This window comes from Lissotriton helveticus, chromosome 4_1, assembly GCF_964261635.1.
Source record: "Lissotriton helveticus chromosome 4_1, aLisHel1.1, whole genome shotgun sequence".
Taxonomy (NCBI): Eukaryota; Metazoa; Chordata; class Amphibia; order Caudata; family Salamandridae; genus Lissotriton; species Lissotriton helveticus.
This window is the reverse complement of record NC_136063.1, coordinates 1,566,803,319-1,566,821,116: the sequence shown is the minus strand read 5'-3', so window position 1 is coordinate 1,566,821,116 and position 17,798 is coordinate 1,566,803,319. Positions and strand designations below refer to the sequence as shown.

Here is a 17,798-nt window from a genome sequence, read left to right as displayed (position 1 = left end):
TTTTTAGTGAAACCTTTAAAAATTCATGTCAGAAAGGACAGAAAATGTAGGGAAAGACCAAAGATGTTGAGTGAAGTAGCTATTTGTTAAATTCAGAAGTGAATTTTGAAGAAAAATTAAAATTGGTATAGCTCAATGCTCCAGGGTCCTGATAGCAGGAGCTGGAAAAAAGAACTGAAGTAACTGCCACTGGCTGTGCATGATGGGATACTGGTGGTCTCTCGATTTTTAAATGCTCAGGTTCTATTTTTAAGACATATAATGGCAGCTTATGGGGCTATTCTGTCCTCTCCTTTCATCTATATCATGAAAAAAGGAGTTTTGTGAAGAGGATTCTTCTATGTGTTAAACACTTCGAAAATGGTACAAAATACAGTACACTGGCTCCCTTTTTTCACTTCAAGATGAAGATGCAGCCAGTGTAGCCTATTTATTTAGGCTGCATTATTGTCTCCCGATTCCAGAAGAAAGGCAAAAAATCCCACTTAATAATATATATCTAAAGAAGTGCTCCAGGGTCCCTGCACGTGGGCCGGACTATTCAAGTATTTATGACTATACATGGAAATCCCCTAAGAGAGAATTATCTTTTTGTGTTAGGCATTATCTAAAAAACTTCTTGAATCAGACACTTTTGCAATATAAAATCAATATCCCCAATTACGGTGTTATAAATTATTTGTGTGGATAAAATTTTATATAAGTGGCTGGAATCATGGTAATGCAGAATGTTTCAAAACTACTTACATAGGTGGGAAGACAACTTTTTTCCCCGGATGTTCTCGTTTGCTGGTGGTGGTAGGTGGCAATACGTTGTTCTGAACTACTGTAGTTTTCTCAGTCTTGACACTTGAATTTATTGCAGGGAGCTTTATGTGCTTTAAAATAACATGCATTTTATTTAGTTTACATATATATACATTGGTGACTGCAAAATTGGATGAGGAGCAATACATGTGGCAAAATACTGATTTTCTGTTCTAGATTCACCTTTCTAAAGCATACATGCATTGCTTGAATACTCTTCAGAACTAATCAAGTTTAAAATGAGGACTCTTTGTTCTAATGTCCATAGAAGGTTTATACTATATTGAACACTGACCTGAGTTTCAACATAAGGCGCGATCCTCACTGATACATCATCAGTAGAATATACCAACATCATGCAATGCTGTTCATGCAACATACCTGTCCAGAGTAAGACACTCCCTTACAATGCCATCTTTATTTCCATTCTCAAAGAAATATATTGGGTCAATCAGAATTGGAGCCGAGTGGGTATAGTGATTCCATTCATGGATTAAAGAAACTGGTTATGAATAATTGTGTGTATACATTTTGGTATTACAGAAATGCAACTATCAGTGTTGCTGTAGATAAAGATATTAAACTTGTCTTCTACCGAAATCAATGAGGACAAGTGTAAATGATGAAAAGGTTTGTGAGTAACTAATGTTTAACATCCTTAATCAGCTTGGTAACAGTAACAAAGACACTAAAGGTAATTTACATTCTGAGCAAAAGAGCCTGTCAGGTTTAGAGGTATATCGTCCTATATGCTCTGGGTCTCTTCTATTCCCAATGTGTAGGACTATTCAGCAGAAAGCAAATAAATATTGTTAGGAAGAAAAAAAGCATCAGGCAGCTAAGGGATTAAAAAAAAAAGTTTCCCGAAGACCTCTAAAGAAAACCCTCCGTTGCTAAAAGAATTATCAACAGCATAGTGCCTGCAGAATACGTGAGGGGGCATGACTGCACTCCAACTCTCTGTGACTGAAATGAACCTTGTGAGTGTTGCCAATGTTGCCTCTGCTCTGGGGGAATGTAGCAAGATACCCGATGGAAAACATCTCTCCTGCAGTACCTCGCTAAGAGATATGCAGGAGATGAGCCATCTCTAATCAGTGGTCACAATGCAATACTGGGCACAAAATTACAGATCAAGTACTCTGTACACATACAATTTGAGAGCATGCCTGCCATCGATAAATAATATCCATAACTGTGTAAAAATAAAACTGGAATAAAATGGCATTATTTAAGTGAAATTTGGGGACATGGGACAATCCTAAAAGCCATCATATTTGGGTGGAAAATATTACATGATACTTCTTTCAGGAGGCTCCGATAACTACTAAGGTTGTCTTGGATTATACTTGAATACCGGAGTCTGCTGGTGCTTGACACTGTCCGCAGAAGAAGAAAGGATTGACGCCCGTGGCCAAAACAGAATGACAAATCAACAGCCAATTGCTACTGTATTGAGATCTGGATTTCCTGGTAGACACAATAACCTCCCGATTTTACTGGCAGATACCAAGATGAGGAAGACTAGCTCCTCAAGTCCAATGTGCCTGAATTAAGCGACAGCAGGGACTAGCATAAAAGATCTCATGAAGTAGGCGTAGCATGTCTTATTCCAAGACCTTCTAGGATCAGGACGATGGGTCACTTATGAGAATCTTCTCCAACCAGCCTAGCATGTTCAAAACATTTTTGCATTTCCTGTTCAGTGTGCTGCGAAGTTGTTCAACTTAACTTAAGGCACCTAAAAGCCTAGAACAAGTTGTCATGGACTGCTGGGTACCCCTCCATGGAGTGAATGGAGATTCCTGTTGAGGGTCTTTGCTCTCTAGTTCAGAAACCCTGCCCTGAGGAGCAGAAGCAACATGCTGTGGAAGGAGGCCCATTCCAACAGGACTACTGCTATCCTGAAAACCTATGTAAAGTAGCATATATCTGCCTTCTGAAATGAAACAAGGATGTGGTGCTTACCACCAACATCTTTACAGTGAGCATGGTTACAAGACTTCTAATGCCAAGAAGATGGCCTTTAACTCAAACATATTAATGTGGAGGGTCAAATCAATGCTGTCCCACTAGTCCCAGATGAAGAGTTACTTGCAGTGTGCACCCCGGCTCTCGAAAGAATCTGTGGTGATCACGATCTGAAGTAATGAAAGGAGGAAGGGACAGCCCACCAACAGCTGGGGTAAATTGGCCTATCGCTTGAAAGCTGAAAGATTATACAAGTTGATTTGGAAGAATATAGACTTATGGTTCAATAGCTGGTGCAGCCAGTACGCTATCAGGTGACAATGCATGGCCCACACAAAGATTGATGGGGGAGGGGACAATGTTGGACACCTGTAGTCTCAGAGGCACCCAGTACCTCCATATTGTGAAGAATTTGTGACCCCAAAAAAGATTAGTGGTCTCCTTTATGGAAGAAATTCTTTGTTGGGATTTAAGGGAGAGGGGAATCGCTTGTCTAGCATGGCCTAAAATAACTGTATTCTCCCTAGATGTGTCAGAAAACCAGAGATTCAAAAGCACAGAAAAGAAAATGGTGACATTGTTCACAGCCAACACTCTGGGAGATGTCTTTGCCATACAACCATCCAGACAGAGGTAGAAGTAGACCTTCTGCAAATGCCGAAACGCCATACCCAAATACAGAATTCTGGTAAATAGTTGGGCAATTTAGGTCAAAGGGAGAATTCTGTATTGACAGTTCCCTAAGGTGAACCTTAGGGACTCTCTGCAAACCTTTGGGAACAAAACATGCAGGAAAATAAGTTACTTACCTGTAACTGTAGCTCTCCTGTATTGGTTTCTTTCGTAGATTCACAGACACGAATCATTTCCCGTCTTCGAAGTGGGAGTCCCATGGTACCATAGAAAGCAATAGTGATAGATATACATTGAAGTCAAAGTTAAGACATTCACTTAAATAGCTTATTACCATTATTTAAAAAGACCCAAAGTCCAGCCAATCATGCAACAGCACCCTTTAGAACCCTTACAACAGACGCTCCAGTCCCTCAGATTTTCCAGCAACAGTGGGATGAAGCACATAAGCGAAATAAGGGAAGTCTCAATGGGGAGAAGGGTGAGTCACATGTGAATCTGTGAAAGATACCAATTCTGGAGAACTACAGTTACAGGTAAGTAACTTATTTTCTTCTCCTTTCACAGATTCACATGCATGATTCAGAATAGTTAGCAGTTAGCATTTGTAAATAACCACATTAGTATTACATTGCGGAAGGTGGGAAAACAAGTTCAAAATGGCTCACCTTATCGAAATAGATGGTGCAAAACTACTTATCCAGAGCCGCATTGCGCTTGTTAGGGCAATCCAGGCAGTAATGCTGCATAAAGGTGTGACTGCTGGACCATGTTGCTGCTCTTCATATCTGTTGAATGAGCACACCAGCAAAGAGAGCCATGGAAATAGAAACAGCTCTAGTACAATGAGCCTTGACTTTATGCGTTAAGGGCTTCCCTGCTTGCCTGTGGGTGGAAGCTGCGATCCATCTTGTAATGCTTAGCTTCAAAGCTGGGCACACTTTCCGTAAATTACCATTAACCATAAACAACTGATCTGTTTTTGCGGAGTTGTTTCGTTCTTTGTAAGTAGAATTTGATACAACTTTTACTATCTAATGTATGTAGAAATGTTTCTGCCAATGTCTGTGGATTGGGAAGTGTCCTTAATATTATAGGTTAATTAAGATGGAAATCCGAAGGTACCTTTGGTATGAACTTCGGATTAGTTCTTAATATGAACTGTCCTGTTTAAATTGCTTGAATGGTTCTTTGACTGTAATGTCACTAACTCTTCTTGCTGACGTTGGTGCGAGAAGCAGTGCTGTCTTCCATGTGAGATATTTTAATTCTGCTTTGTGGATCGGCTCAAAGGGAGCCGCCTTCATTAACTGACTCAGTACTACATTTAGATGCCAAGTAGGAGGAGGTTCCTTCACAGGAGGAAAAATCCTGAAAAGCTCCTGAAGAAACTGCTTGATTACACTAGAGGACCAAAGGGAGGGTAGCGTATCTGATCTTTGAAATTGGGATATGGCTGCTAGATGCACTTTAATAGATGAGTTAGTAAGAACGGATTTTGTCAATTTGAGAAGATACAGCAGGACTTGTTCTGGGGTTGATGAGATAGGATGAACACCCATTCCCGGGCACCAGAGACACAAAAGCTTCCACTTGAGCTTATACATCTTATATATATATATATATAGGTAGTGTCTGCCCTGGCCTTTGTGAGGATCTCTCTGTAGTATGTACCAGGCTCTTGTTCATCATCAGCATTGTTGGAATGGGCTTCAGATGAATGTGGGCCTGTTCCGAAAGAAGCAGGAGTTCCGTAAACCAAAACTATCTGAGCGGCCTGGGAGCAATCAGGATCATTTGACAGGGTTCCCTCTTAATTTTCCTGAGAGTCCACAGGATTATTGGGATTAGGGGGAAAAGCGCATGCAAAGATCTTTGACCATCTGATCGAAAACGCATTCTCCCATGACCCCTCCTATTGAAGTCAGCTTGCATAATACTGGCATTTTCACTTGTCCTTGGTCGCAAACGGATCCAGACTTGGTTAGCCCCAACGAGTGAAAATGCTTTCTAGAATCTACTGAATGAGTTCACATTCGTGGCAGCTGGTAGCCATTCTGCTAACATATCCGGCAAGACGTTGACTGCTTCAGGCAACTGTTCCGCTCTTAGTGTTATCTGGTTCTGCAGGGCCCAGTCCCAAATTTCTTGCACCTATTGGGACAGGGTTGATGACTCTGTTCCTCCCTGCTTGTTAAAGCAGAGCATGCTGGTGGTATTGTCTGTGCGGATTAGCATGGATAAGCCTGCTATTTTGGGAAGGAACAATAATAGGGCCAGTGCTATGGCCTTGAGCTCCAGTAGGTTTATGTGCATCTTTTCAAAGTTTTTCCATTTTCCACTGACAGTCAAATCCTGAAGATGAGCGCTCCATCCCCCTAAGGACACGTCTGTCATTATGACAAAGTCTGAAACCTGGTGAGGATTGTTAGCACCTTGATATTGCTTCCACTCTGAGCCCACCATTGCATGGATTCTACCATGGTTGGGGAAATCTGAATGATGTAGTCGAATAACACTTGAACTTGCACCCATTGCTTGTCTAGCTCCTCCTGCAATGGTTACATGTGAAGTCGGCAATTTGAGATTAATAGAATGCAAGAAATAGCATTCCTAGGAGTGACTTATACAGTCAAACTGAAACGGACATTCTTTTGCTGAGTCATTGAGCCAGTTGTTGGATTCTTGACTACCGTTCCAATGAGGCAAAATCTTTGTTTGGTTGGAATCTAGTACTGCTCCCAGGAAAATCAGCGTTGTTGTTGGATTGAAAGATGATATTAGCTTGTTACTAACGAACCAGCTTTTTGAAGAGTGTGAGGCAGATCGAAGTATCTGTTGTGGCCTGCCAAGACGTTGGAGCTTTTGGTAACTCGTCGTCCAAGTATGGGAATACCTCTACTCCTCCTTATTTCAGATGAGCTGCCACAGGGGCCAGACACTTGTTGAAAATACATGGGGACGATTTTAGTCCGAAGGGGAGGAATTTGAATTGATAATGGGTGCCAGCCCCTTTGAATCTCAAGTACTTTCGATGCTTTGAGTGAATCAGGACATGGAAGTATGCATCCTTGAGATCTAGAGCCATCATAAGATCCCCATGACTGAGCAGATGTAAAAGGTATACAACCGTTTCAACGCAACTTTTACAACGAACTACTTTTACAATGCAACAGTCACATCGCAGGATCCATTACAACGCATGTTTTTACATCGCAGGTGCCTTTACAACGCATGCCATTACAACGTAAGTATTGGTAAGTATATAATTATATAAAATTTTTTATTTAATTATTTTTATTAAAATAAATAAATATTAATTAATTATTATATTAAAAAATAAAATATTATTTATTTAAAAAAATACTTTATGTAATTTTATTATTAATTAATATTTTTATCTCTACACTATCCAACACTTACCCTACTATTACACCCCCCTGGAGTTAGAATAGTAATTTTTACCCCTACACTATCCAACACTTACCCTACTATTACACCCCTCTGGAGTTAGAATAGTAATGTCTAACCCTACACTATCCAACACTTACCCTACTATTACACCCCTCTGGAGTTAGAATAGTAATTTTTACCCCTACACTATCCAGCACTTACCCTACTATTACACCCCCCTGGAGTTAGAATAGTAATTTTTACCCCTACACTATCCAGCACTTACCCTACTATTACACCCCCCTGGAGTTAGAATAGTAATTTTTACCGCTACACTATCCAACACTTACCCTACTATTACACCCATTATTTAAAAACACATAAAATATTTGTTAAAAAATATATACATATTTATAAAAAAAATTAAAAAGTAAAATAAAATAAATAAATAAAAATTAAATTAAATTATATTAATTTAAATTAATTATATTAAAAAAAATTATATACTTACCTATACTTACGTTGTAATGGCATGCGTTGTAAAGGCACCTGCGATGTAAAAACATGCGTTGTAAAGACATTCGTTGTAATGGATCCTGCGTTGTAAAAATTGTGTTGTAAAGGTAGGCGTTGTAAAAGTATGCGTCGTAACGTTATACATCCGATGTAAAATATCTTGCAGGGTGACCATGCAAAAGGATTGTCTTTTCAGGTATTTATTAACCTTCCGAAAGGTCTAAGACAGAGCACAAGGGGGCGTGGCCAAGATGGCAGCGGAGTAGGGCGTGCTTCCCTGTCCCTCCGGCGCCGCCTGACATCTAGCGTTGTACATCGCCCTACCTGGTGCCCATCCACGCCGCTGACGGTGTGCTCCTGTACCCTCTCGCTGTCCTGGTCCCAGCGGTGCCCTAATTTTTGAGCTGGGTGAGGGTGTCTCGCCGATTTGGGCGGCGCGGCCCTTACGTCCTCTGGGCCCGCGAGCCTCATGGTGGGAAGAGCGGAGCCCTGTGCGTAGCGGTGCGGCGCTGTGCATGCGGAGGGCGGCCGCCCCTTGCAGTGGGTGCTGTGAGTGGAGCCGAGTTAGCGGCGGCGGAAGAGTGGGGCAGTCGCTGCTGGGCTCGGAGCGGCGCCGGTCTCTGTACAGCGCTGAGGTCTGCCCGGGGTAGGCTGGTGCGCTACACGGGCTTCCGCTGCGGAGGCGGCGGTCAAGCACCCCGGACGGAGGTTGCCTGGTCCTAGAGGTGAGGAGTGGAGGGGCGGCTGGCCGGAGGCCCGGGACTCGGTCCGCGAACCGGCGGACAGCGTGAGGCCCACGCGGGTGTTTTCAGCGGTGGGCCTCGATTCTGGTGGCACGTGCGCCCCCCCCCCCCCTGGTCTCGGCTGCTCCCTGGGCCGCGCTGCGGTAGTCTTTGCTGCCTGGCTGGGGCCTGCTGATTTGGGGCCCTGCGGCGCTCTGTTCCGGCCCGCAGATCAGCGGGCGGTGAATCAGAGGGCCCATTCTCCGCCGCTAGCTGGAGCGCTGGCGCAGTAAACGCGGGGCTGGTGTGGGGCCTCATATCGGCCCGCATTTCGGCAGCCGGCGCTTCCCTGCTTGGCTTTCCCCCACTTGCGGAGGACGGGGGTACGCGGCGGTGCCCCGCTGGTGATTTGGGCACGGCGCTGGGAGAGAGTGCGGAGAGGTCTCCAGAGGTGCCCGTAAGAGGGCTCGTGGGCAGAGAGGAGGAGATGGGTGGGGCCTGGTGACTGCCTGCCTGAGTTGCGGCCTCTGTGGAGCTCGCAGGGCCTGGGACCAGTCTGGCTCCTTGTATTGAGAGCCCCACTGCCCTGCTTGCCTACTAGCTGTGAGGATCTCTGGGGTGCCCTGGATTGAGTATTGACGCAGCCACCTGGGCAGCAGAGAAGTGCGCAGGCGGCGGCCTGCGCGTGCCCTGCACCAGGGCAGACCTATGCAGTTGTTGGTCCTGGGGACTGTTCTGCCGCGACACTGCTGGGGCAAGGAGCTTGCTGGATAGAGGAGGGCACGCCATTGGCCTGTGTGTCGGCGGGCGGCGGTTTCCAGCTGTGGCCCGGGGCTGCGCTGAATGGGGAGGTGTAGGTGCTGTTGGAGCCTGTTTGTGCCCCACTGGGCCCTCGGCGACGCCACTATGTCGGCTACCAGGGGCAAGAAAGATAAACGCCTGAAAGACTCGCTACTGAAGGCGGCGGGTCGGACGGCCTCGCAGTCTGATGCCCAGTCCTCACAGCCTGAAGATGTTGATGCGCCGGCGACTAAGGTCTTTATGCTGGAGCTCTTTGCTGCCATCAAGGAGGACATCTTGGAACTTCGTTCCCAGCTCTCCTCGGATGTCCGAAAGATGCGGCGAGATGTAGACGACATTGGGTAGAGAGTGGCGACCCTGGAGGAGCATGACCTGGGCACTGCCGATGAGATCCACCAGCTTCACCAAGACATTCTCCGCCTGACAGAACAAAACCTGGATTTGCAGGCGCACACTGAGACCTGGAAAACCGCTCGCGGAGAAATAACATCAGAAACGAGCAGTCCCCTGGGAAGGGGACAGTCTGCGGGAGTACGTGGAGGCGTTGTTTCGACAAATCCTTGAGGAGGGGGATGAGCTGGACATTCAATTGGACCGTATGCACCGCGTTGGCTTACTGAGGGGTGCCAAGGCTCCTCCACCAGACATCCTGGTTTGCTTGCATGACTGTCGGATCAAAGAGCGGATTCTTCGTAAAGCGCGAGAACTCAACCCGGTGCAGTTTCGTGGGCATCAACCCGCTCTCATTCAAGATCTGGCGGCCTCTTCTCTTGCCAAATGCCGCAGCTTCAAGCCTATTACAACCCACTTGCGGGAACAGGGCATCCCCTAATCGTGGGGGCACCCGTTTCGCATAATCTTTAGGTTCAAGGGTAAACTTCTGCAGATCCGCTCGCTGGAGGCAGCTTACGAGGCGCTAGGTTTGGAGAGGTCTGTTGCTCGGGCTGGATAAACCGGATCACCTCCTCGGCAGCGCAGGCGTTCCACGGAATGGCAGAGAGTTGGAAGATCGCCTCCACTGGTGAAGCCTGACCTCTCTGCAAGCCTTTTGGTGAGGGAGGCGGCTGTCTCCTCGGTGGCGCTGGTGATCAACAGTGAGAGTGTCCCTTGAAGGCTGCTATCCTGGCACAGGCTGGGTTCTATAGCGGTGCCGGAGGTGGGACATGGGGGGGTGAGATTGTGTCTTTTGCTCTTCTTTTCGTCCTTGTTGTGTGGTGGTGCCCTGTATCAGGGGTGGGTAAGGTTCTAGGATGGCGCCATGTTTTCCCTACAGAGTGATTCTTCAGACGAACATTGGTCACCTCACAAGACTTTTGCTAATTTTCTTCTTTTCTGTGGTTCAGTCCTTTTGTGGGGGTGTTGGGGGTTGGTTTTGGAATTGGGCTTGTATTTGGAGCCCCGCATCAGTTCTCCAGGTGGCTAGGTGTAGGTTGGGTCCGCTGATCGCTTCCTGCGCTTACTCTAGTGCTCCTGTCCTAGGAAGTTGTGCTGGCGCTTCCCTCCCTGTTAGGGGTTATGGGTAGAGATCTGAAAATTGTAAGCCTGAATGTTAGGGGCCTGAATAACCCTGTCAAGCGCGCGGCCATCCGTTTCTTGTTGGAGAATGCAGACGACGATGTGTGTCTGTTGCAGGAGACCCATCTCCTACCTAAAGATACTAGGAGGATGAAGGACAGGTGGTTTCCTGTGCAGATATGGTTCTCGGGTCCAGCGAAGAAACATGGGGTGGCTATTCTCTTTAGTGCTCGGGCACATTGCAAGATCCTATCCCAAGTGGTTGACATTAGAGGGCGGTTTGTGGCTGTCTGGGTTCAATGGGGGAACACACACTTGACAGTGGGGTCGCTGTATGCTCCAAACGAACACCAAGATCCCTTCTTGAAAGCGGCTCTCTCCGAGGTGCTAGCTTCCCCAGACGCGTTTGTGCTAGTAGGGGGGGGGGACCTGAACATAGTAATGGACTCGGGGCAGGATAGATCCGCGGTGCGATCGCACCAGACAGGGGCCCTGTCGCAGGGGGGGAGGCAATGGTTGCAAGAAGGAGGGCTGCATGATGTGTGGCGTGTCCAACATCCCCTTGATCAGGATTACACTTATTACTCTTCAGCCCATAAAACTTATGCGCGTTTAGAACTTTTTTTGGCTACGTCCTCTCTTTTGCCCCATCTGTCAGCAGCAACTATCACCCTGAGCTCTCTTTCAGACCATGCACTTATCTCAGTCCTGCTTACCTGTAGCGGGCAGCGGCCGCCCTCGTCTGGCTGGCGTCTCTCTCCTCCATTCGGAGTCTGCAGTCACTCGCATCAGAGACGCTATCACCCAATACTTCGCTACCAAGGACCAGGATGGTGTGTCCTTAGCGTCAGTATGGGAGGCCCTAAAACTGGTGGTTCGGGGGGAGTTTATTGCGCTGTCTGCGACATGTTCGGGTGCGTAGGGAGAAGCACGCGGAGCTAGAGAAGGAGGTGGGTGATCTGGAGGCGATACATAAGAGGACAGGGGCTCCACATGTATGGAGGGAATTGGAGACGAAGAGGCGCATGCTAAAGCACCTTGACCTAGATCGAGCAGAACATGCCCTTTTGCGCTTGCGACACAAATTCTACCTTAGCGGGGACAAGGGGGGGCCGGATGTTGGCGCACAGGTTGGGAGCGCGAGCGCAGCAGTCAGCCATGCAATCCATTAGGGACTCTCACGCAGTGGAACATGCCACCGATTCCCTCATTGTAGAATCCTTTCGGCAGTTCTATCAGAACATATATCAGGGGGAGGCTTCAGACTCCGAGCGGGTGGCTGCTTACTTGGCATCTTGCGGCGTTACGCCTCTTCTTAGGGCTTCGGCGGAGGCTCTGCATGCTGCGATACGTATTGAGGAGGTCATATCTGCGATTGCACGTCTGAAACTAGCCAATTCCCGGGGCCGGATGTCTTCTCTGCCACCTTTTACAAGACTTATTGTGTGGAGCTGGCTCCTTTTTTAACACGCACACAGAATCGGAGCTTAGAGGGAAAATAGGTCTGGACCGCCCCCCACTCAATACGTTATCAAAACAACAATGATCCAGACCAAGGGCACTCAATATATTTCCTAAGACTTGGCTCCCTATTGTCATATTCTTTTAACAATGACCACCCATTTCATAATGTGTAGGGTTGGGGGTACACCAGTCAATGACCCATCTTAAAAAAGCCTGTCTCTTTCTCTACAACAATTCTAATACCCACACCATAATGTGTAGAAAAAATGTGTGAAAAACGTGATAACACCTCACGGGCGCACCACCAATGGGACCCCTGGCTGGTACTCACCAGGACGGCCCTGTTATCATCGGTGTTATCACGCTGAACGGAAACGTGTCCAACCAAACCAGCGTTAGTAGTGATGTGTGCAGTGGAACAAACAGACAACACATACATATAGTGAGACAATACCACATATATAAAATCCACAACAAGCATGAACCGACCACTTTTATTCTTGTTCTAATCTGCTTGTTGTACTCAAGTTAAAAAAGGTGAGAAAGGCTACTACCTATAGAGCCAATATCAACTTGCCGACATGTTTCATTGCCTTAATAATTTCAGGCAATTTCTTCAGGGTATATCTTTAGTCGCCACTGCTTAGGACACCAGGGTTGTAGATACTGTTGTAAAGACAAACCACAAAAAAGCGTCTCACTCATATATCCTTTACGTGTGTAATTCTCTTAACACAATGCACCGCACACACAATCATTTTTTGTATATTTACCCTCGATCAGCCAAAGTGTCTCCTACCAGCCACGAGGTCTTTAAAAACAAAATCCCCCGGAACTCCAGTCGTGAGTTCACGAGGTTCCTTTTTTAACACACCTTTTTAATTCCTTTCTGGAGGTGGGGGAGGTGACCCCTTCCATGTCGGAGGCGGCCATCACAGTTATTCCCAAGCCCGGGAAGGATCCTGCGGAGTGTGGATGGTATCGCCCGATCTCGCTCCTTAACATGGATGTCAAGCTCTTTGCCAGTATCTTAGCGGCGCGACTCAGCCTGTTGATGGACGGCATCATAGACCCGGACCAGGCGGGCTTTAGGGGGATAACACTAAAAGACTTTTGCACCTCACGGATCTAGTCCATCGTTCTCGCGTGCAGGCCCTGTTCTTATCTATAGATGCAGAGAAGGCCTTCGACCGTGTTGATTGGAAATATCTGTTGCTGTATTGAAGGCCTTCGGTATGGGGGCTAACTTTGTGCGATGGATCGGCTGCCTATATGCGGCGGTGCGGGTGAATGGGTGCAGATCAGCCCTTTTTCCTATCACCACAGGGACGCAGCAGGGGTGCACCTTGTCCCCGCTGCTTTTTGCACTATATATGGAGCCTTTTGCTCAGCGGGTTCGGTCCAACAGAGGTATAGCGGGGATTCAGTTTGGTCCCTGCTGATGAGGTGTAGGATCTGCAGCAGGACTTTGCCTATCAGTGGGTACATTCCGACATTCCGTACCCGGGAATCCGTCTTACCCCATCTATTGCAAGGACGGCTTCCCTTAATTACAAGCTGTTAGTGGCCCAGACAGCCAAATCACTGTCAGACTGGTCCCGTCTTACCTGGCTTGGTTCTTTAGGATGGCGGCAGTTAAAATGACAGTGCTCCCTCGTATCCTGTACCTTTTTCAAATGCTCCCATTGAGCCCTCCACCGGGTTCCCTCCAGAAGCTACAAGGGCTTATTAATAAGTTTTTATGGAACCATAGAAGGCCACGGCTTGCCTTATCACGGCTCCTAAGTCCAGTGGTGGGATGGGTTTCCCCTTGCTGAAGGCGTACTTTCAGGCGGCCTGCCTGCGGTTCGTCCTTGAGTGGAATAGGCCCTGGTCCAGTAAGCATTGGAATTTCATGGATCGGACGGCAGCGGGGTGCAAAATTTGGCACGAGTTGTGGCTTCCCAGAAAGCACAGAGCTTGGGGTCTTTACTCTTCCCCGGTGACGTCACCGATGCTGAAGGCATGGGACCAATTGGCGCATGCTAAAGCACCTTGACCTAGATCAAGCGGAACATGCCCTTTTGCGCTTGCGACACAAATTCTACCTTCGCGGGGACAAGGGGGGGGGGGGGGGGTGCGGATGTTGGCGCACAGGTTGAGAGCGCGAGCGCAGCAGTCAGCCAACCAATCCATTAGGTACTCTCACGCAGTGGAACATGCCACCGATTCCCTCATTGTAGAATCCTTTCGGCAGTTCTATCAGAACTTATATCAGGGGGAGGCTTCGGACTTCGAGCGGGTGGCTGCTTACTTGGCATCTTGCGGCATTACGCCTCTTCTTTGGGCTTCGGCGGAGGCTCTGGATGCTGCGATACGTATTGAGGAGGTCATATCTGCGATTGCGCGTCTGAAACTGGCCAAGTCCCCGGGGCGATGGCTTCTCGGCCATCTTCCACAAGACTTATTGTGTGGAGCTGGCTCCTTTTTTAAAACGCCTTCTCAATTCCTTTCTGGAGGTGGGGGAGGTGACCCCTACCATGTCGGAGGCGGCCATCACAGTTATTCCCAAGCCCGGGAAGGATCCTGCGGAGTGTGAGTGGTATCGCCCGATCTCGCTCCTTAACATTGATGCCAAGCTCTTTGCCAGTATCTTAGCGGCGCGACTCAACATGTTGATAGACGGCATCATAGACCCGGACAAGGCGGGCTTTATTCCGGCGCGGCAGGGGTATAGCGGTATAGCGGGGATTCAGTTTGGTACAGATACGCACAAAATCAGCTTGTATGCTGACGACGTGATTCTTTCGCCTACGCAGCCCCACTCTTCCTTGCGGCACCTGTCAGCAGAACTTCTCGAATTTGGCAAGGTAGCAGGGTTTAAAGTTAATTTCTCCAAATCGCAGATACTCAATGTATCGGTCCCTGCTGCTGAGGTACAGGATCTGCAGCAGGACTTTGCCTATCAGTGGGAATATTCCGACATTCCGTACCTGGGAATCCGTCTTACCCCATCTATAGCAAGGACGGCTTCCCTTAATTACAAGCTGTTAGTGGACCAGACAGCCAAATCACTGTCAGACTGGTTGCGTTTTAACCTGGCTTGGTTCTGTAGGCTGGCGGCTTTTAAAATGACAGTGCTCCCTCGTATCCTGTACCTTTTTCAAATGCTCCCATTGAGCCCTCCACCGGGTTCCCTCCAGAAGCTACAAGGGCTTATTAATACGTTTTTATGGAACCATAAGAGGCCACGGCTTGCCTTATCACTTGTCACGGCTCCTAACTCCAGTGGTGGGATGGGTTTCCCCTTGCTAAAGCCGTACTTTCAGGCGGCCTGCCTGCGGTTCGTCCTTGAGTGGAATAGGCCCTGGTCCAGTAAGCATTGGAATTTCATGGATCAGACGGTAGTGGGGTGCAATATTTGGTGAGAGTTGTGGCTTCCCTGAAAGCACAGAGCTTGGGGTATTTACTCTTCCTCGGTGACGTCACCGACGCTGAAGGCGTGGGACCAATCGGCGCAGCGTAGAGGTTGGACTACTTTCCCGTCCCCTATGACGCCCATTGTAGATAATCCGGACTTCCCACCGGTTTGTGCGTCCCCGATCTTCCTGCGCTGGAGGGAAGAAGGTTGTAAGAGAGTGGGTTCCCCCTTTGATCTTGATGGCCTAATTCCGTTCCCCCTGCTTCGTCGGGAATATTTTTCTCTCTCGGAGTCCAATGCGTTTCCTTATGCGCAAGTAACGCATTGGGTTACTCGGCCTCCTAACATTGCGTCTATGTCCCGTCCCTAGACGGCTTTCGAAAAGTGGATAGTCTGCAAGAAAGATGATCGCAAGCTTATATCTGACTTGTATGCTATGATCATGGCACGTCCCAAAGCTTTACGTACAAAAGCGCAGGTTCGCTGGGAGATGGAGCTAGGGCACCCGTTGTCGCGTAAGGAGTGGGAGCAGGTTTTCTACCGTGCGCACCACACCACTGCCAACGTAGCAGGCACTGAGTCCGCCTAAAAGGCGGTTACTTATTGGTATTATACCCCCAGCTCGTATTAAAGCTTGGGATCGGAAGAACTCAGGCCTCTGTTGGAGGGGGTGTGGTTCCCCAGGCACCTTGACGCACCTTCTGTGGCATTGTCCGAAGCTAGAGCGGTATTAAACGGTGATCCTTGACGACCTACACGATGCCTTTCGGATCACGTTCCCTCGAGCACCTGAGCATGCACTATTAGGGCTTCCACATGTGAAATAGTTTCTTCTGCGCTCGCTGAGGGGTAGACAAATCGCTCTGGCCTTGCTGGCAGCGCGCCTGGTCATTCTTGCGCAGTGGAGTTCCCCAGACTGGATCCGAAGGCTATGGCATCTTTTGGCTATGGAGCGGCTATCGCTGAGTATGGATGGAAAGGCAGCGGAATATGGGGAAATGTGGGGCCCATTCCTGCATCTTCTATCTAGGGACTTGAGGGAGGTCACTTGCCCGAAGTACTTGCAGATTCTTAAACTTATACCTTTGGAGCCTAGGGGACCTGCTAAAGTGGTTTGAGCGGCGCTTAGGGGGGGCGTAGGGAGTGTAAGGAGGACGATGAGACTGATGGGGAGGTGGGAGGCGGAGGGGCTAGGTTTGGGGTGGGGGCAAGAGGGGTTTCCTTTGTCTTTGTTTGTTCTTGTACTTAAAAGCGGTAGCTTTGTGTTTGCACTGGCTGCTCATCAGGGCATTACATTTTCCCTCGCCGGGTCTCCCTCCGCGGTGTAGGCCCGAACGCTGTGTCTAATGCTTTTGGATTTTGCCCTGCTGGCCAGCGGATGTAGGCAGCTGAGCTGTGTTCCGAGTTGTTATACTGCTCAATAAAAATGATTGATTCTAAGATAGAGCACCAGTATCCTGACGTTTTCCTTCCCAGGAAGAAACAGGAATATAAACCAATTTCCTTCTGAGTCCTCAGGGCCTCTTCTGTTGCACCCTTTGGTAGCATGGTTGATATCTCCCGCAAGAGTTGCTTTAGATGGGAATGTGGTGCCCCTTTTGGGGGAACATTTGGCAGTTTGCTGGTGATTTTGAGCGTGTGTCTGAGCTAGGACATCCAGGACCCATCTGTCTGTTGTTATGGGGGGACCACTGATGGAGGCGGTATATCCCATTACCTTCAAGTTGTTTTTTCGAAGTGTGTGGGGCAAATGGCACGTTGAAGGGTCACTGATTTCTGGCAGTAGCTCTACCTCTTGTTGGTTGCTTGTATGGCACTGGAGGTGGTTGTCTGTATAGTTGGGTGTATTGGGAGCGATACTGAACCTGAGAGGGGTGAAACTGCTGCCTATAAGGCTGATATCCTCCTCTATAAGAATAGGTATGTCTGTCTTTTGCCCCTCAGTTGTAGAGTTCCTAGGGTCTTGGCCGTGCCTGTATCTATTTTTATAGCTTGGAGAGCAAAGTTAATAAGCTTGCCGAACAATACTCCAACATTATATGGCATAGCCAAGATCTTGCGTTGGATTTCTGGTCTGAAAGATGTTGCCTTCCGCCAGCCTTGTCTTCTAAGCAGAGCTGCCCCTGCTAATTGTCTAAATACAGTTGAGGAGAGGTAAATTGCACAGTTGGTTATCTCCGCAGCGGCCCTCTCTCCCTCCTGGAGAATTTTCTTAGCCTCAATTTTTGCATCCTCTGAAAGGGGGTCAAGATATTGAGCAATATTAGACCACATTTGTCTGTCTTATTGTCCTAAAATCGCAAGGGAGCTGGCTGCTCTGACGGGAGCTGGCTGCCATGGTGGAAAAGTGTCTGCAAATGTTATCCAGTCGATGCCCATCCTGATCTGGTGATGTTGTGATAGGGGTTGATGGATTCTTTGAACACCGCTGGGCGGCTTGCGTGATGACGGAATCCGGCTTGGGGTGACCAACTAAACATGCCGGTGAATCATCTGGTGCCTTGTACTTTTTATTCAGTCTAGGCAGCACTACCAACACCTTAGCTGGATTTCTAAGTCCTGATGCTTTCCTCCCA

General features: G+C 48.0%; 1 protein-coding gene across 4 annotated transcripts in view; it reads right to left on the bottom strand.

The window, feature by feature from the left end:
* Window positions 1-17,798, bottom strand: part of C4_1H7orf57 (chromosome 4_1 C7orf57 homolog) — a 249,703-nt gene that overhangs the window by 53,504 nt on the left and 178,401 nt on the right. For all 4 annotated transcript variants that reach the window (XM_078688185.1, XM_078688183.1, XM_078688184.1 and 1 more), the window contains exon 6: window positions 748-878. In XM_078688185.1, coding sequence (XP_078544311.1) covers window positions 748-878 — 131 coding nt within the window. The remainder of the gene's footprint in view (window positions 1-747; window positions 879-17,798) is intronic.